Here is a 20,763-nt window from a genome sequence, read left to right as displayed (position 1 = left end):
TTGCCGACAGGACAGTCTCATTACGGCTATATTCAGGGTAAGGTGCAGTCATTGATCCTATGTGTCCTGGTTGACAGTGTCACTTCTGTTTAGGAATCCCACATTTTATGTGTTAGCTAGGTTGGGATCAATATACTGTAGATACAGATCCCAAACCTTGTAAAAGGTGTCAGTTGTTGAGTGCAGCATACATGTAAGAAACTCAAATTCAAGGTAACTTAATGTTAAAAGCAAGCAACCAGGTAAGATAAGGACAGTGGTAACAGATCAGAGTGGCAATCAGGTGTCCAAAGTGGCATAAATCTTTCTTTAACACTGTTAAAATCAAATCATCATTAATATCATATGAGTTTTAAGATTTGTATGCTAATAGTTTTTCAGTTGAATTCTTTTGGAACATTGGGATATGAGGGTTGATAAACATGTCTCAATGTGGCCTCTGGATCGTCAATAGTTACTGGCTTTGGCTGATAAACTTGGGACAAAATGACAGGTCATGACATGATAATATTTGATAGAAAGGCTGGATGTTTATTTAACTGAAACCCTGACACAATACACCTTTTAAACTTTATTTAAAGTGAAGTAAAATGTTTGTGGGTTCATTTTTAAGGTTAATAATTACAAATAAATTACTTAAAATCACATCATGACATTGTCTTTTATGTGCGTGGGTAAAAGGAGAGAGGATATGTTTGGATACGGGACATCAAGTTGTTTGTGTTAGGGGAACCAGGAGTCAGGTTGGGATAACCTTGACATTTGGGATCTGTCTAGGCTGCATGTTCAGGGCACGGCCACATCAATGATGACAGAACCTGATAAAATGTTAATCAAACAAATAGATGAGCAAGCAGTTGACAAAAGGCTTTAAAAAGGTGCTTCTGTTGACAGTAACTTTACAACCACCAGCCATGAGGGTGCTTGTGCTAGCTCTCACTGTGGCCCTTGCAGGTGAGCATGTCTGTTTGTTTTGAGAAAATCACCCAAAAATTACATTTAAATGAATTTTGTTTGTTGCAGTCAAAGATAATAGCATTTATTTCAAGTTGCTGAACACCGACTAACATTTTTGTGTTTATACTGTATTACAAGGACAAAGAAAATACAGTTAGGGTGTTATTTAATAGAAATAAACTGCACTTAACAGTCAAATGTTAATACATCAAATAGACAGTGATTTCTTGAGTTTTATCAACATACAATTCAATTGGAAAGGATAGGGAAAGTGAATAATTTCTATTTTCCTCTGAAAATTCTATTGTTATTTTGCCTTGGCTCATTTTTTTGTTACACCAAATTAACTTTTTATTTATTTATTTTTTAAATTTCAGCCTGCTACCAAGTCAGCTTTGGTGAGTTGTCTCTTAATTTAAATTAAAAATTGCTTTAAAAGTTGAAATTTGTTTGAAAACGAATGTGCTGAGAGAGTTTCTGTTTTCGAGTTTTAAAGTTTGATAGAAATGCAAATGTATTTTGTGTTTTTTTTTGTGTCTATCACTGCAGTCCCAGAGTTTGCTCATGGAAAGACCTACGTGTACAAATATGAAGCATTACTCATGGGAGGTCTGCCTGAGGAGGGTCTGGCCCGTGCTGGAGTGAAAGTCAGCAGCAAAGTCCTTATCAGTCTAGCTGCTGCTGACACCTTCATGCTCCAGGTAACACCTTCTAATTTAAAATGACATCTAATTGATAAAAAGCGTTCCATAATACTGATGTTCTTGTAGTTTGCACTCAGTTGGTTAAAGCTGTCTCACTCTATTGTTAGCTTTTAGATCCTGAACTCTTTGAGTACAGTGGCATCTGGCCCAAAGATGCTTTCATCCCAGCCACCAAGCTCACCTCTGCCCTGGCTGCTCAGCTCTTGACTCCCATCAAGTTTGAGTATGCTAACGGTGTTGTGGGCAAAGTGTTTGCACCTGCTGGCATCTCTGCAACTGTGCTGAACATCTACAGGGGAATCCTCAACATACTCCAGCTGAACATCAAGAAGACCCAGAACGTCTATGAGCTGCAAGAGGTTTAGTTTTTTAAATAGTTTCACCAACAAAATGATGCAAAACTTAAACTGAACAACTGATCTTACAAATTCTGTATCCGATATGTCAACTAGCCTGGAACTCAGGGTGTGTGCAAGACCCATTACATCATCAGTGAGGATGCAAAGGCTGACCGCATCATGCTGACCAAGACCAAGGACCTGAGCCAATGCCAGGAGAGAATCATTAAGGACATTGGCTTGGCTTACACAGAAACATGCGTTGAGTGCGAGGCCGTAAGTAAAATTTGAGTTACACTTTCCTTCTGAAAACTGCTGGTTTGATTATAAAGTTGTATTTTGTTAATGCAGAGTGGGAAGACGATGAAGGGAACTGCCGCCTATAACTACGTCATGAAGCCAGAAGCCACAGGTGCCCTGATCTTGGAGGCAACTGCCACAGAGCTCATCCAGTTCTCACCTATCAACATCTTGAATGGAGCTGCCCAGATGGAAGCCAAGTATGTGGTTTAAGTATAAAGAAGGATTGCTGTAGAAGCATTGTAAGATAATGCATATTAATGTAGAGCTTGTGCTTTTTTCATAGACAAATCCTGACTTTCCTGGAGATTGAGAAGACACCAGTGGAACCCATCAGAGCTGAATATCTGCACCGTGGGTCCCTGCAGTATGAGTTTGGCAGTGAGCTTCTTCAGACACCCATCCAGCTCCTGAGGATCAGTAACGCAGAGGCTCAGGTACTCAAAGAAATACTCATACCACTAGTCATATCTATGCTGAATGCATCCTTTGGCAGCAAACTTAAACAAGGGAGTGACTTCATTTCCTGACAGATTGTCGAAGTTCTCAACCACTTGGTGACCTACAATGTGGCCAAGGTCCACGAAGATGCCCCTCTGAAGTTCATTGAGCTCATCCAGCTGCTGCGTGTGGCCAGATACGAGAGTATTGAGGCCCTCTGGACTCAGTTCAAAACAAGACCTGATTTCAGGTAACTGCAATGCTCAAGAAAACTTGTGACAAAATATTAATCCAGATAACATGCTAAAATGATATTTTGCTTTTCCAGGCACTGGATCCTGAATGCTATCCCTGCCATTGGTACTCATGTTCCTCTGGAGTTCTTCAAGGAGAAGTTCCTGGCTGATGAGCTGACTATCACTGAAGCTGTTCAAATCATTCTGTCATCTGTGCACATGGTCACTGCTGACCTGGAGGTCATCAAGATCGCTGAGGCAAGTCAACATTTTAGGATTTTTTTAGGAACTGTGGGGATGTTAAAACAGGGGTTCATGATCAGTTCTTAACTTTCACCTCTTCTCAGGGACTGGTCTTGGAGCCCAAGATCCTGGGAAACCCAGTTCTGCGTGAGATTGTCATGCTGGGCTACGGCACCCTTGTTGCTAAATACTGTGTAGAGAACCCAACCTGCCCCGCTGAACTTGTCAGGGTATGTATCATCATGTATGTGTTTTATTTATCTTATATTCAGTGACAAAAATCAATAATGTCATTTTCTTCCATTTCTCCCACAGCCCATCCATGAACTTGTTATTGAGGCTGTTGCAAAAAGTGAAATTGAGGAGCTTGTTATTGCTCTCAAAGTTCTGGGTAACGCTGGACATCCTGCAAGTCTTAAACCAATCATGAAACTCCTGCCTGGCTTCGGCAGTGCTGCTGCTAGTCTTCCACTCAGAATTCACATCGATGCCGTTCTGGCCCTGAGGAACATTGCTAAGAAGGAGCCCAAGCTAGTGAGACAACATGATTAATTTCTTTACCATTAGTGGATACACAAAGTAGCAGTTTTGATAGTTGTAGCTTCATTTTCAACATTCATCTTTGTGAAACAGATCCAGGAAACTGCTGTTCAGCTGTTTATGGACAAGGCTCTCCACCCAGAGCTGCGTATGGTTGCTGCTATTGTGCTGTTTGAGACCAAGCTGCCAATGGGTCTGGTGACTACTCTTGCTGACACCCTCCTGAAGGAAACAAATCTGCAGGTGGCTAGCTTTGTCTACTCCTACATCAAGGCCATGACCAAGAACACAGCCCCTGACTTTGCCTCTGTGTAAGCACTTTAATAATATGTCCTTTTGCAGTTACTTACTATTTTCACCTCTAAGCACTTTAATGTAATATTGCAACATCCTGTTTTCAGTGCTGCATCCTGTAATGTTGCTGTGAAGATCCTGAGCCCCAAATTTGACAGGCTGTGCTACCACTACAGCAGAGCTCTCTACTTGGATGCCTACCACAGTAAGAGCATACGAAATAAACCAATTCAATCAAAGTGTTCAGATCAAAAACATCACATTTGACTTTTTTATGTGCCCTGCAGGCCCATGGATGGTTGGTGCCGCTGCAAGTGCCTTCTACGTCAATGATGCTGCAACTGTTTTGCCAAGAGCTGTCCTGGCCAAAGCTCGCACCTACCTCGCCGGAGCTTATGCTGATGTGTTAGAAGTACGACAATTGTGTCTTTCAAAGCTATCTAACATGATGGGGTATCCAACCTTCTGGTAAAACTTTTTTTTCTTTTGTTTTGTTTCAGGTTGGTGTAAGAACTGAGGGAATCCAGGAGGCCCTTCTGAAACACCAGGCTCCTGAGAATGCCGACAGGGTCACTAAGATGAAACAAGTCATGAAGGCAGTACGTTTTAGCGATCATTAAGAAGCTTGAAATACTTCACGCATACGTTCATAGAAGCAAAAGTATTTATCGTTTCTTTTCTCACACAGCTCTCTGAATGGAGGGCTCATCCTTCTAGCCTTCCCCTGGCCTCCATGTATGTGAAATTCTTCGGACAGGAAATCGCGTTTGCCAACATTGACAGGGCAATTGTTGATCAGATCATTGAGGTACAGAACATGGCAGAAAAAAATCACTTAGGGATCACTGCATTATAAATCTGACATAGCTGACAGATGTTACGCTAAAGATTCTTTATCTGCAGCTTGCCAGTGGACCAGCCATTCACACATATGGAAGGAAAGTTTTGGATGGTCTGCTGTCCGGGTTCGCATTCCATTATGCAAAACCAATGCTGGTTGCTGAGATTCGTCGCATCATTCCCACCACTGTTGGTCTGCCTATGGAGCTCAGTTTCTACACTGCTGCAGTGGCTGCTGCCTCTGTTGAATGTAAGGTCCACTGCTGTAGCCTTACTGTTGCAGATTTGAACAAACGTTGTTAAATGATGCTCAAAAATGTTGTATTTTTTCATAGTCCAAGCCGAGGTGACACCACCCCTGCCTGAGAACTTCCATGCTGCCCAGCTTCTGAAGTCTGATATCAACATGAGGGCTGCCATTGCTCCAAGGTAAACCTGTTTTTGCTTCTTCTCACCAGTTTAAGTATGACATTTTAAAAAATGGGTATTTTTGATCACTTGTAAAGCTGATGTTCTGTGCCACTTTCAGTGTTTCCGTGCATACCTACGCAGTCATGGGAGTGAACACTGCCTTCATCCAAGCAGCTCTGCTCTCAAGAGCCACAGTCCACACAATCGTTCCTGCTAAGATCGAAGCAAGAATCGACATGATTAAGGGCAACTTCAAGCTGCAGTTCCTGCCTGTTCAGGGCATTGATAAGATTGCGTCTGCTCTGTATGTGCTCATCCTATTCAGTGAATGCTTCCCTAAGTTTTAAGATATTGTTGTTTTTAATGCTATTTCCTTTATCCAACAGTGTTGAAACTTTTGCTGTTGCAAGAAATGTTGAAGACCTTGCAGCTGCTAAATTTACACCTGTGGTTCCTGCTGAACTTCAATCACGTATGTCAAGGGAGACATTCTCTTCAAAGATTTCCAGATTGTCATCCTCTCTGATTGGTGGCCTGGTGAGTAGTTCCCTGATGACCTTTGCCAACATAATTTTTATTATTTATTTTTCATAACATTTTTTTTCTATATATATTCTTGTACTGTACACCTTCTTGTTTGCTACTGTAACTCCATGAATTTCCCTGTTGTGGGACGAATAAAGGAGTATCTTATCTTATCTTATAAACATTGACACCTTTTGCAAATAATTGTGGTAACCTCTGTTGTGGTTTTACAGTCAGCATCATCAGAAATCATCCCTGTTGACCTGCCAAGGAAAATTGTCAACAAACTGAGACTGAAGACCTTTGAAAAGAAAATGTGTGCTGAAATTGAAACCTTCGGAATCAAGGCATGCACAGAGATTGAATCTCGCAATGCTGCCTTCATCAAGGACTGCCCACTGTACGCCATGATCGGAAAACACGCTATCGTTGTTGAGGTTGCTCCAGGCAAGTGGCGTAGGTGACATGATTTACTGATGATTTTGGAAAAGGTTGCAAAAATATAATGTGCGTCTTTATTGGTTTGGTTGCAGCTGCTGGACCAATCATTGAGAAGATTGAAATTGAAGTTCAGGTTGGAGAAAAAGCAGCAGAAAAGATCCTCAAAGTGATCAATCTGAGTGAGGAAGAAGAGGTCCTGGAGGACAAAAACGTCCTGATGAAACTCAAGAAGATCCTGGTTCCTGGTCTGAAGAATGTCACAGCCTCTTCCTCCAGCTCCAGCAGCTCTCGCTCTCGCTCTAGCAGCTCTCGCTCCAGCAGTTCACGTTCAAGCCTCTCCTCATCTGTTTCATCCAAGTCTTCCTCAAGCTCTTCTCGCTCCAAGAGCAAGACACTTGACCTTGTTGCTCCCATCAGCAAGAAAACAAAGCGTGTGAAGAGCAGCTCAAGCAGCTCCTCAAGCAGCCGCTCATCAAGCTCCAGCTCCAGCTCCTCAAGATCCAGCTCCCTGTCCAAGGTGAGACACCTTCACCTATGAACTTGTAAAGAAACAGTAAAACTGAAAAGAACGTGCAAGGAATAATCCACTCATTTTCTGTTGCAGCAAGAACTTTATGAGCTGAAGTTTACAAAGAACCATATCCACCAGGTAATTCACAGGTTGAACAGTGTTTGACTGCCTCATCACTCCCTTTGTGTGAACAGCTAAAAATATAGTGTCTTTGTTTGCAGCATGCCCTCTCTACAGACCGCGTCAACAGCAAGAGCAGTGCCTACAGCTTTGAAGCCATCTACAATAAGGTGAGCCATTCAAACAAGCTTTTAACATTTTCTTCAATTCATAAAAGACCCACGTTTCTTTAACGGCAATCTTCAAACTAATCTTTTCACATGTAGGCCAAGTACCTTGCCAATGAACTCACTCCTGCCGTGACCATTCTTGTGCGTGCTGTGAGAGCCGACCACAAGGCTCAGGGATACCAGATTGCAGCTTACTTTGACAAGGCTACTTCCAGACTGCAGGTCATTTTTGCCAACCTGTCTGAGAACGACCACTATAGGATCTGTGCTGATGGTGTGATGCTGAGCAACCACAAGCTCATGGTAAAAGCTGTATACATTTGTCACAAGTTTGAAACAGCTGTTAAAAGATATGTGATGTTTGAGACATCTGATTGAACTTTCTCTCAGGCCAAGATTGCCTGGGGCATTGAGTGCAAAGAATACGAGACTGAGATCATAGCCGAGACCGGTGTTGTGGGTAAAGAGCCAGCGTTCCGCCTGAAGCTGACCTGGGACAAACTTCCAAAGAGCATGAAGCGCTATGCACAGGAGTAATGTCAATGTGTTTCTTTTGCGTGATTTCATTTTATAATCTGACCTGTGTTAAATACTTTAAAATAACCTTACCCTTTATGTCTGGCTAGGCTCTCTGAGTACATCACCTACATCGCTAAGGAGGCTGGATTGAACCTGGCAAAGGTCAAGAATGTTCGCAAACAGATCAAACTGACTGTGGCTGTGGCTTCTGAGACAAGCTTGAATGTTGTGCTGAGGACACCAAAGGTGTGGTTTTATTGACAGTTTTTTCAATAAGAAAATATCTTGAGCAAACTTTGTCAATTAGTTTACGTGTGCCGGTTGTTATAACCATTACGATTCTGTATTATAGAGGACTATCTACAAACTGGATATTGGTCTCCCTATTGCTCTGCCATTTGAAGACACTGCTGCTGAGCTGGAAGCATACCCTAATAACATTGCTGGCAAGATTTCCTACATGATCACCAAGGCTCATTCAGGTGAATTAAAATTAAAGAAATAGGTTTTGTTGCAGGGATCTTACCAGGCAATTGTCAGTCTTATTCATTACTCTTTTCTTTTTTGACTCTAGCTGAGTGCGCCATGGTCAATGAAAAATTGGTCACATTCAACAACAGGAAATACAAGAATGAGATGCCCCACTCCTGCTACCAGGTTTTGGCTCAAGACTGCACACAAGAGCTTAAATTTATAGTTCTTCTGAAGAGGGACCAAGCACAGGAACACAACCAACTCAATGTGAAGATTTCAAACATGTAAGAACAAATCAAAGGAACAGTCTAAAAGAGAAATATGATATAGGGCTGAAAATCAGCAAAAGAAGTGTAATAAATTATTAAATGTATTTGAATTGTTCATTAACAGTGATGTGGACATGTATCCGAGGGACGGTGTTATCATGGTGATGGTTAATGGAGTAGAAATCCCCATCAGCAAACTGCCATATCAGCATCCTGAAGGTATTTTGTTCAGTTAATTCAAATCTTACTGTCATGCTAAAATGGCTAATTTGTTGAAAGTCAAAAATGAGATATTCGTATTTATGTATACTATCTATTTCAGCCAAAATTCAGATCAGACAGAAAGGCCAGGGAATTGCACTCCATGCTCCGAGCCATGGTCTTCAGGAGGTCTACTTTGATCTGAACACATGGAAGGTAACATAAAAAAATTTGACTACCTTTCATAAACTCTGTTTTGTATTTAAAAATGCCAAGCATTTAATAATTTCTGAGCTGTTTGGTTTGTTTTTCAGGTTAAAGTTGTGGACTGGATGAGAGGACAGACTTGTGGACTCTGTGGAAAGGCTGACGGTGAAGTCAGACAGGAGTACCGTACACCCAACACACGCCTGACAAAGGATGCAGTCAGCTATGCTCATTCCTGGGTTGTGGCTGGAAAGAGCTGCAGGGAGGACTATGGTAATTCTGACATCCACTCATTCATTAGTTGAATGATGATCACAAACCCAATCAAAAACAAAGTTTTATCAGAATATAGAAGAATAGTCTAGAAAAATGGAATATATAATCTGGTTTTCACTTTCTTTTGTCTCCTTTTCCAGGCTGTTACATGAAGCTTGAATCTGTGAAGTTGGAGAAACAGGTCCTCCTCCATGGGGAGGAGTCCAAATGCTACTCTGTTGAGCCTGTGCTGCGCTGTCTCCCGGGCTGCATGCCAGTCAGGACCACCCCTGTCACTATTGGCTACCACTGCCTGCCTATTGGTAAGTTTGCAACAGCTTAATCATATTTCATCTGTCTTGTGTTTTTTTGTACAGTGCCTAACTGCTGTATGATCACCCTCTTTGCAGACACAAACCTGAGCCGATCTGAGGGTATGAACAGTATCTACGAGAAGAGCGTTGACCTGAGGGAGACAGCAGAAGCTCACCTAGCCTGTCGCTGCACTGCTCAGTGTGCTTAATCTCATAGCCTTCAGTCCTACAGTGATGCACTCTTTTTATCATGCAGGTATTTTCAATGAATGTGTTTGAACTGTAAATTTAAATAAATTGGAGATGCAACGAAGCAGTGAAACATGTTTTGCCTGATTTTTTTTCAAAATGTCCAAATGTCATTCCTTATACTTATTACCAGACACTGAAATAAAATAGCTAATCGGAATCAATAAGAGTAACTATCATACTAATAATAACTTTATTCATGTGGCACCATACTCGAAAAATACAACCCAAAGTGTTTAAGTAAGCAAGGTTACAAACATTTGATAACACTTAGAGATTATACAAATTTTGGTACACAAGAAATACAAAGAAAAGTATATAAACAAAACAACCAAAGCAGTTTAATTAAAAAAAAAATTAAAAGCCTAATTAAAAGTCAACTTTAAAAATGGGTCTTTAATTCCAGTAATTCAAAAGTTGCAACAATCTAAGCAGCTGGTAATAAAAGCAAGTATCAGCATTTCAGCATCTAGCTGAACAATCTGATTTTTTGCAGTATTATTTAATGACAAAATAATGTTTTCGCAACCTTGTTACAGTCGGAAATACATTTTAGATCACAATTTGAAATTACTCCCAAATCTGTGACATGAGTTATCATTTAATTGAGTAGACCAGCAATAACTGCATCTAGTCTCAGCCACTCTGGTTGGAACCAATAAGAAGAATTTCAAGGTTATATCACTGAGATAGTTCTATAGAAAATAGGCCGTGGTGAGGTGAGGCTGACATGTAGTTGTGTATCATCAAGTTTAGGTTCAGGTTACTTTATTTGTACCCGTGGGTATGTATGTTTTGCAGCAACATGATGACATCTAGTTTAAAACCCATTTACAAAACAATCCTAACATGAAACAGCACAATAAGAATCTGGATAATAAACTAATAAAACACACTACTACGTGATAAAAAAAAGTACCCGGAGCTCTACCAATCAGAACATAAACAAAAGAGAAAAAATATCAATAAATAATATGTATAAAGAAGAAGAAAGGTACTTTATTGATCTCCAGGGGGGAAATTCAATTTTTTCACTCATGCTATTTTGGACATGCTACACATACAGTTTTTTTTGGTATACATACAAATGCACACACATGCAGTGAACATGCTTAGGGAGAGATGTCAGAGTCAGGATACTGCCGTCAACCAGCGCACCCAGCGCACCCAGAGCAGTTGGGTGCCTTGCCCAAGGGCACCTTGGCAGTGCCCAGGCAAGTGAACCAGCACCTCTCCAGTAACCAGTCCACTTGCCAAACTTCGTCCATACTGGGACTCGAACTGGCGACCTGAACTGGCGAACTCCGTTCTCTGTGCGTGTTTTGAAAAGTGCCGATGACTTATGTTTATGTTCCAAGGAAGTAAAATTGATGACAAAACCGATGACGTACAGGGGCTGAGATTGAGGTAATATGTCAAATTTGCGGGAAAGTTGCGGTGATTGTATAAAATTGCAAGGCCGCGAAAAAAAATCGCGCTGATTGGTTGAATTTGCGTCAAGCGGCAACCTCCGGTCTCAAACAATGAAGCCAATGCGGAAGTGCTATAAACTGCAATACATCGAAAATCCACTTGAGGCTGGCTGCAGAAACACCGAAACCACATTGACACGAATGGGAAAAAGACGACCTTTGCAGCATTAATAAACATGTTAACAGCCTGGTTCAAAAAACGGCTTGGCCCTACAGAGCTAATCTCTCTAATGGCACACACTGTACGGGGGTGAATTTTTTTCTAAAGTGACAGTTCAGAAGATATTAAGAGTACGAGATTTGCCCAAATAAGGACATGACTGACGTGACTCCCGGTCGGGAACACATAGCTGTTGGCTAGGAGGCTCACACTACATCACACTCTGCCTGGTTGAGTTCTGCATTTCCAATATGGCTGCTTCCGTTGATTTGCTTCAAAACAGCTCTCAGGAACAGATGGGTGACGTCATGGATACTCCTTCCAAATCGCAACTTCCTGGAGGGACCAAGGAAGAAGTTCCCACGGCTGGTGGTGAGGCTTTCAGCAGTGTGTCTGCCCCCTGGTGGCTGGCTGCAGTATAGGTAAAAAAATCTGGCAGTCAAACTTTAAAAAATAAATACATGTCGTACGAATGTTTCTCATATCCGTATGCTGTGGTGATATGTAGTTAGTATTTGACTGTTTTGTGTCCAAGGCCTCTTTTTCCTGAAAAGTTTCTTTTTCGTTAGTTAATAGAGGTTAAAAAACGGGGTTTTACTTCCGGGTTTGCTTTGAATCACAGCCGCCGTGGAGTGAAACTTCAAAGGACGCACAGCGTCTTGTGACGCTACGCTGTAGGGCGGAGGCTCTGGCTGCACAATGGCTGTGCCCAGGAGCGGGATTTTTTGGCTTCAGAACCGTACAACGGGAAGAGGTGGAGCAACGCTGTCCATTTTTATTTACAGTCTATGGGAGGGACTGGTTAACTCCCTTACCAGACCATCAACAGCTAAATGTTATAAAGGCAAACAAACGCGCCTTACCCGCAGGAAAACACACTGCACACCCAGACTCCGCAGAACAGCTCAGCTCCCGTCACACCACACTGCTGTAACGGAGCAAAAACCGGAGTAAACACAGGTGAATGAATGAATCGAGGCAGACAATGGAGCACGCCTACCTTCGGAAACCCGACACCACGCTCCGTGCCGCACAGGCACAACACCGGACATATGTCATGTCTGCCGGCTCCGTGAGGGAGGAAGAGGAAGAGGGAGACCAGGTGCCTTTATAGGCGTGCGCCCAGTTATTACGGGCCACACTGACCCCTAACGGTAGGGAGTGCAACTCCCTATCTTGCCACACATATATCGCTAGTTCTTGTTTAGCTCAGGGATAGCAGCATAAACAATGCTATTTTTGTGCCACTTGGCTCTCCACCTTGGGAATGAAAACCTCGGTCCGGAAGGAAGAAGCTGAAACTCGTTGTGCAAAGGGTTGGAGTCACTGTTTAAATTAGAGATAGGCTTAGCTGTACCTGTTTTGTGTTCAGAGACTCTGAGTAAGGCTGATTAACCAATCAGTTGACCTAAACCGTTTCATCATTTAGTTTAAGAAATTCCTGTTCTAACATCTCTGTAAGCCCTAGGAAAACGTAACCTTGAAGGTCTTAAGGCGATCAAAAATGAGCATTGCTTTAAACTGATATAAATATGTCATATATTGATGGATCATTCCAATTTTTTTTTTAATCTTTTAATTAACTTCAGTATTAATGTGACATACTGAATGTTCACTAATATTATAATTAACCCTTTAGTTACGACGTGTTTAAGAGCCAGAGAGAGGAATTTAGGGGAAGAAAAAAACACCAAAAATGGATCAGCTCCTGCATCATATAATGAAAACTGGAATTCTTTTTTTGAGTCAACACATTTTGACATATGTTGATGACTTACAACAACACTTTTTTTATCACTGCATTATTTTTCATGTAATGTCCTATGTTTAAAAAAGTTACGTTGAAGGTCTTAAGGCGATCAAAAATGGGCATTGCTTTAAACTGATATAAATATGTCATATATTGATGGATCGTTCCAATTTTTTTTTTAATCTTTAAATTAACTTCAGTGTTAATGATACATACTAAACATTCACTAATATTATAATTAACCCTTTAGTTACCACGTGTTACAGTGCCAGAGAGGGGAATTTAGGGGATGAAAAAACACTAAATTATTATCTCCTGTATAATACAATGAAAACTGGAAAAAAAAAATTGGGGTCAACACATTTTAACATATGTTGATGACTCACAACAACACTAATTAAATGACTGCATTATTTTTTTTGCAAAGTCATGTTTTTTATTAAAAAGTCACAATTTTGGCCTCAAATTGACCAAAAGTGGGCAGTCTAAACTGTTATAAATATGCCATACAATAATATATTTTTTCAAATTTTGAAAAAAATCTTTCAATGGAAGTCATTCATCACTATCAATTGAAACAAATTTTATTTTCAAAAGTTTAACCCTTCATATGCCAGTCTGTGACTGATCCTTTGTTATGAAAAAACCCATGAAAAGCGAATGAGCTTTCTCTATAGGTTTTTGGCTATAATTTGATCCCCCCTACACACACACACACACATTACTGTCACCATGCACATATACATACATCAATCTTGAGGATCAATATCAACACACAGAGACCTTCCTTGGTTGAATCTAATTTCAAAATTGCGTGGAAGGCTCCAAAATGTAAAACTATAGCAAAAATTCCCAAAAAGAGCCAAAAAAATGATAATCAAAACCTACATGAAGTTTGGCCCACAGTGGAAACATGAAAAGTGGTTCATTCAGCTGAAAACCCTGAACATCATAGATTTTGAAGGCAAACCTACAATGTCAAAGCTGTTTTGAAAAAAAATATGATTTTTTCCTGCAGAATAATGGCATTCAAACTTTGAGTGTTTTATGCTTTTAGGTGGGGATGTAATCAGGGCATTTTTCCCATAAGGAATTCATTACTCCAATTTTTGCTACAGATATTCCCACACACACAAAATAATTTCACTAAACACACACATACACCACTTCCATACATCTCAAGGTATGCAGTGAACTCAAAAAAGTCTGAACCCATTTGCCCTTTGGTACTCTAGAGCAGGATTTGTGCCCCTAGTGGACAAAGGGAGAGTAGCATGAATTTGGCAAAGGGATGAAAACTAAGAAAATGGCGCGATCTGGTGTTCTATGGTAAAAATCAAAATTTTAGGTCCCTGTGGTTTGGTTCACAACAATGAGTAACTCAGAACCTTTTTTTCTGATGTAGTAATTCCAGGATCAAAAAACGTGGTTTGAATGGGTTTCAATGGCTGCCATTTTTGGCTTAAGAGCACGAACGTTGGTAAAATGAGTACACTGGAGGACATTACACTTACCAAATCATATATGTAAAAATTTTGTAAATTGACCCAAACAACTCCACTGTCTTTAATATCATGCCCCAAGCTTAGAAAAAAACACCAAAACACAACAGGCGAATATTGCGAATGACCAAAAATGGGCTAAGGCTTACAGAGGGTTAAAGATGTGTGACCAAACCATGACACTACGAAACAGGACAAAACTGATTTGAGCATGATAAAATATGGTCTTTATGATTCGATCTTTGTGAAAGTATGAAAGTTTCCATGAACAATAACCTTTATCCTACTTGTACACAGTTAGCTTCAAAGTTAAACTTATCACCTCTTGTTCACAGACAGCCTGTGGTCAAACGCACTGTGAGGAGATGGTCTGTGGAGGCTCTGAAAGATTGTTTTGAAACAACTCTGTGGGAAGAATTCAGTGACCCTCATGGGGAGGATATCAACTGCCTCACTGACTGCATAACGGATTACATCAACTTCTGTGTGGATAACATCGTACCCACCAAGACTATCAGGTGTTTCCCTAACAACAAGCCCTGGATTACACCTGACATTAAGGCTCTGCTTAAGGACAAAAAGAGGGCCTTTTTGTCAGGCAACAAAGAGGAGCTGAAAACTGTTCAGAGGGAGTTGAGGAGGAAGATCAGAGAGGGCAAAAACCGTTACAAGAGGAAGATGGAGAAACAGCTGCAGCAGAACAACGTCAGCGGAGTGAACATTTTCTTCAACAGATTTGATCAGTCACCCACCCCTCCCCCTGCCCAGATCCCACTGCTGCAACACCCATTGCCTACTGTGGCTGTGACTGTCCCTCCCCCTGTCCCCCTACCTCAACTGATCCCTGTCCCTCAACACTCTGCAGTCAGAACCCCTGCCCCCCCCCCTGTCCCTCTCAACTAGCCAGGTGAGGACTCAACTGAGAGGGTGCAACACGAGGAAGGCTGCAGGTCCAGATGGCATCAGCTCAAGGCTCCTCAAATCCTGTGAGGTCGAACTGAGTGGGATTGTGGGGCACATCTTCAACTTGAGCCTGAAACTAGGAAAGGTACCAGAGCTGTGGAAGACATCCTGCTTGGTACCGGTGCCAAAGACCCCTCACCCAAAAGACTTCAACAGCTACAGGCCCGTGGCGCTGACATCGCAGCTGATGAAGACCCTGGAGAGACTGGTCCTTGGTCACCTGAGACCCCTGGTAAAACCATCAATGGACCCGCTGCAGTTCGCCTACCAACCTGGCACCGGGGTGGAAGACACTGTCATCTACCTCCTTCAGAGAGCCCTCTCTCACCTGGACACGGCTGGGGCCACTGTGAGGATCATGTTTTTTGATTTCTCAAGTGCCTTCAACACCATTCAGCCGTTGCTTCTGAGGGACAAGTTGGAGCACTCTGGAGTGGATCACCTCCTCAAGGCCTGGATTCTGGACTACCTCACAGATCGTCCGCAGTATATGAGGGCCCAGAGGTGTGTCAGTCCAACACCATCATCCACTGCAGACTTCACCCACAACTCAGCGAGCTGCTACCTGCAAAAGTTCTCTGACGACTCTGCCATTGTTGGCCTAATCACCAATGGGGACGACAGGGAGTACAGAGAGCTGACGCAGGATTTTGCAGTCTGGTGCCAGAGAAACCACCTCCAGCTCAACGCAGGAAAGACCAAAGAGCTGGTGGTGGATTTCAGAAGACACAAGTCCCCTCCTCCCACACCAGTGAACATCCAGGGAACGGACATTGAGATTGTGAAATCTTACAAGTACCTGGGTGTTCACCTGAACAATAAACTGGACTGGTCAGACGACTCAAATGCGCTGTACAAGAAGGGACAAAGCAGACTCTTTCTGCTCAGGAGACTCAGGTCTTTTGATGTGGAGGGGGATCTTCTGAAGTCCTTCTTTGACTCTGTGGTGGCATCAGCCATCTTCTTTTGAGTGGTCTGCTGGGGAAGTAGCATCTCTGCTGCTAACAGGAAGAAGCTGAACAGACTGGTGAAGAAGGCAAGGTGGCTGACAGGAGGATGATAGCAAAGCTATCATCTCTGATGGACAACACGTCACACCCCCTCCAGGAGACCATAACAACACTAAGTAGCTCGTTCAGTGACAGACTTCTTCACCCGCGGTGTCTCACAGAGAGATACCGCAGGTCTTTTCTTCCTGCAGTGGTCAGACTCTATAATCAATAATATATATGTGTGTGATTTTAAGATATGCTTATCTTTTACCTCTTTAATTTTGATTTTAATTTGAATTGCTAATAACTTTTTAATAATTGTTCATTTATAGGCTCTTGTTTGCTTTATATATTTCTTTTGCACTGTCTACTCTGTTACTGTAACATTTGAATTTCCCCCTTGTGGGACGAGTAAAGGACTATCTTATCTTATCTTATCATCTATGATGGTCCCAAGGTATTTCTAAGATTACACTTACTCATTTGAACTTTAATTAAAGTGACTTTTTTAGTGTGGGAAAAAACAATGGACAAATATTTTATAAGTTAAGTTGGAGGTAAGACTCCTTACAGTAAGGCTTGCCTTGTTATCATAAAGCAGACTCCATATAACAGAATCATCTGCACACTAGCAATGATTCTGTTATCATATCTGCTGAGACACATGTTTGTGTAAAGGATGAACAGTAAAAGGGACTGCACGCACTCTAGTGGGGAACCTGTAGAGAAGCACTTTTGGCTGAATGGGACACATTGACATTGCACTCTCTGTGTCCTGTTTGTCAAAGTCAAAGATCCAGCCCACTAGATTGTTACTTCTCATCAGTGTAACAATAACAATTTATATTATGATGAATTACTATTTTATCACTGTATTCTGTATGTTGCTGAAACAGAATCATACAGAGCCCCTGAAGCAGAGATGGCCCTAAACTACTTGGGGCCCGATCTACCAAAGGTGTGCGTGTATAAAAACATGTGCAAACTTGAAAGTCAATTTTCACAGTACAGACACTTTCAACAAAGCAACAGGCATGTATTAAGTGATGACTGAAAAGGCAGAAGGAAAATGATTATTTAAGCCTAACCTACATTTTCTATGTAACTAAGCTAACAGCTTCCAAAGTGTAAAGAAAAAAACAAACAAAAAAGTAAATCATGAACACTTATACTTCAAAAACTTCTTTGCAAACCATAAAAAAATATATTTAAAAAAAGTGAATCACAACCTTTAAATGTATAATGCATCTATCTGCAATTGAACCCGAAATTATATTATAAACAATAATCTTGTTGACTTGGCAATATGTCTCTGTCTTCCCGGGTCACTGTTTATGATTCACACCGACAAACCATTCTGTCAATCTTCCATCTGAATCACACTGATTTTCTCATACTCTATGTTTCTTTTAATAATCTGGTGCAATTACCTGTGCAATAACTTACATAGTGTGTATATACAACGGCTTATTAAGGCCATTATGAAGAAGAAAAGTAGATTTTCGAGGAAAAAAACTTCAAAATTTCAAGTTGATAAAGTTGCAAATCTAAGAGAAATCAAACTCGAAATTTTCGAGTTTTTAAAGTCGTAAATTTTCGAGAAAAACCTCAAAATTTCTGAGATTATAAAGTTGTAGATTTTCGAGAAAATACTTAAAATTTTCGAGTTTTTATAGAAACGCCTGCCCAACGGGGGATCAAATAAAGTATATCTTATCTTGTTATTTTTCCTATTAGCTTCAAATTTTCTTCCTCACTCATTGAGGGTGCAAGTAGCACCCCTTATGGACGGCTGTCGCCCCTAGCATTTGTCTATACTGCCTATGCCACAGGTCGACCCTGCCCTGAAGTCCTATAAGGTGGTACTTGTTGTCATGTGGGCACAAGATCAATTTCTTTTACCCAGCATATCAATGATTATAGTTGCTATGAGAGAGGCACTGGGAGCTAGATTTAAACAATTAAGTGGGAACAAGGTCCAGGGTACAAGTGGATGACTTAATTATGTTCACAGTGATACAATGACATCACCTGTTGTCCTGCTGGGTGATGCATGAAGGGTAAAAATGCTGATGAGTCTGTATATTTTTTTTCCTTTGAAAAATAAGAAAAATTCAAAACTATCATTCAAACTGAAAGCAGGATTGTCAAAAATGATCTAAGAAAATTGAGCCTGTCTATCTCGTCTCATAGCAGTGTTATAAGTTTCCAAAATTAAAGTTAAAAAAGTCGAGATGGATGTGTGATTTACTTTTACTCCACTGTCGCTCAGCCCTCTAGAAGTGTATTTCTGTCATCCAGTAAGCAGCAGTTTTCCAGAGTAATTCATTACAAATGTTAAGATTAAAAGGCAGGAGCCTCCACACCCAAAATGGCTCATTAATGCTAAATTAAATGTTTACCAGTTTTTCAAATGTTTTCTTGTGGTTAATTCTCAAACCCTTAACACTGAAATTATAAAGACAACCTCAACGCTACTTCACAAATTCAATATGGCATGAGTGTTTTCCTTCTGCACTAGTATTTGGAGTCTTGGTCCTCTGAAGTCTACTTAGCTCAAGATCATATTTTTAAGACCAATATCATGTAACAAAAGTAAACAAATAAGAAAGGGTATTATAGTGTATTCTGTTAGTGTACACATATTAATTAACATGAGATTATTTAGAATCTTTGTAACCAGGTTGGCTGTTTTTCAGAAGCGTTACTGAGGTTCCCATGGCTCTGTTAAAGCAATACTTGTTTGTCAGTCTGTTGAGTACTACTACAAGGACTCTACTTTCCTGACCAAATGAGACATTTCCATCCGTCCAGTTCTCTTTCCATTCTGAAATCCAATAAAGTCTTATAATATCATAGCAGTTCAAGTAAAAAATATGTTTATATTAAACAATGTATCTTTATAAGTTAACAAAATCAGAGTCGCAGATCCATAACCTTTCCAAAACAGGATTTCATCCTAATCTGTTTTTGACAAAGCAATGTTACCAATCCAGAAAAGTGGAAAATGTTCTCTGCCTTTACTGATGGTTTTAGCTGATTACTAGAAAAAAACATTTTCTAGTTCTTCACAGTTAATTTTTATATCGACTAAAATCTTATGTGCTCTGTATTCTGACTGAATGTGATGGCCCTGTGTGAGGGATCATGTGTGTAAGTCTAGTTTTAAGACTATTATTATTACAGTTGACATTGTAATTTCCCAAAATAAAAGTTACTGCATAAATGTGTGCCTGATCTGCACGACATGAAACAGTGTACCTGGAGCCAGATACCCTCAAAAAAAGCAAATAATTGAATCCATCTTTATTTTGTAGGCTCATACATATAATTCTATTTTACACACAACTTCAAACGTTGAAGTGACAAGTGATGCTGGTACAAGCTTTCATTTCATATAATTAAATTGCAGTTGTCATAGGATTAAAGTCATCAAATTCAAATTCAAATTTGCTTTATTGGCATGAACAAAGACATGTTATTGCCAAAGCACATAAATTCATACAATACATTATATATATTCACAACACACTACACTCATCACATATACATTATCATCATCTGTATATTTGAGATTTACTTTAGGCTACTTCAAATGAATTAGTGTAAGTCAATCTTTTTAATGGGCTGTTGATAATATCTGAAAATTGATTTCCCCTGCTCTTCTTGCACTTAGGTGTTGTGACATTACAGAAGAGCTGAACATGATTTTATTTTTTTAAATGCATGTTTTATCTTACAAAATTAAATGACAGCACATATACTTTCAAACTGAATTGTTTGTGCAGTGACAAACTTCATCAATCAAATATGAACATTCACAAAACATGGTTTGACTTCTAAAACATAATGATAATGATTGTGTGAGTATACCATACACTATATTGGCATAGTGATTGTTTTTAAGAGAGTTACTAAAACTTTGTCTATGTATTTGGAATATCATTTCAGTAGAAATGTGAAAACAGCTTTTCAAAATGCTGCAGCATGTGCACTAGCCAGAAGAAGAGAGAAATGATATCTCTGCTATAGAGCTGTCATATCAATACATGCCACTAACCTTAAATCTTTAAATCCCTGTTAAACAAAAGCCAACAAATATTTTCCTGGTAATTTTTGAGCTGCCTTATTTCATAGGTTCCTGTGGATTGTTTCTGCAGACTGTGCGCTGACGTGGACCTGCTTGACTCCATTTTCTCCAACTTTGAAAATTGGTTTTACTTTGATTATCATTGATAACGGCGTTATTGTTAATCTTTGAGCTGCTGGACTGCAACTACTATAATTAAAATTATCAGTCAATCCCACTGTATCGCCCATCCAGTTGCAGTTGGCTGTTTACTATGAAAATGGAAGCTCTGTATC

The 20,763-nt window shown here is 40.4% G+C and overlaps 1 protein-coding gene across 1 annotated transcript; it reads left to right on the top strand.

The window, feature by feature from the left end:
- The first annotated feature begins 881 nt into the window (after window positions 1-881).
- Window positions 882-9,623, top strand: vtg2 (vitellogenin 2). Its single transcript, XM_034674042.1, has 34 exons — window positions 882-954; window positions 1,335-1,355; window positions 1,507-1,658; window positions 1,769-2,020; window positions 2,114-2,275; window positions 2,351-2,499; window positions 2,586-2,736; window positions 2,833-2,990; window positions 3,069-3,234; window positions 3,324-3,449; window positions 3,535-3,753; window positions 3,853-4,070; window positions 4,161-4,258; window positions 4,341-4,465; window positions 4,554-4,652; window positions 4,742-4,861; window positions 4,957-5,143; window positions 5,229-5,322; window positions 5,423-5,608; window positions 5,691-5,841; window positions 6,063-6,276; window positions 6,363-6,787; window positions 6,875-6,919; window positions 7,003-7,071; window positions 7,168-7,374; window positions 7,462-7,604; window positions 7,698-7,836; window positions 7,943-8,072; window positions 8,165-8,348; window positions 8,458-8,552; window positions 8,656-8,750; window positions 8,849-9,014; window positions 9,158-9,319; window positions 9,407-9,623. The coding sequence occupies exons 1-34, from the start codon at window positions 915-917 to the stop codon at window positions 9,517-9,519; spliced, it is 5,061 nt and encodes a 1,686-aa protein (XP_034529933.1). The 5' UTR covers window positions 882-914; the 3' UTR covers window positions 9,520-9,623.
- The last annotated feature ends 11,140 nt before the right edge of the window (window positions 9,624-20,763 follow it).

This window comes from Notolabrus celidotus, chromosome 2 (genome assembly GCF_009762535.1).
Source record: "Notolabrus celidotus isolate fNotCel1 chromosome 2, fNotCel1.pri, whole genome shotgun sequence".
Lineage (NCBI taxonomy): Eukaryota > Metazoa > Chordata > Actinopteri > Labriformes > Labridae > Notolabrus > Notolabrus celidotus.
Note: the sequence above shows the minus strand (reverse complement) of the source record. Positions and strands in the feature narration are given on the sequence as shown.

Bases quoted from the DNA above. Each gene is read 5' to 3' on its own strand.
- vtg2 (XM_034674042.1), top strand. From the start codon at position 915: ATGAGGGTGCTTGTGCTAGCTCTCACTGTGGCCCTTGCAG. The intron at 955-1,334 runs GTGAGCATGTCT...TTTAAATTTCAG, and splicing joins TCTCACTGTGGCCCTTGCAG to CCTGCTACCAAGTCAGCTTT. The intron at 9,320-9,406 runs GTAAGTTTGCAA...CCCTCTTTGCAG, and splicing joins CTACCACTGCCTGCCTATTG to ACACAAACCTGAGCCGATCT.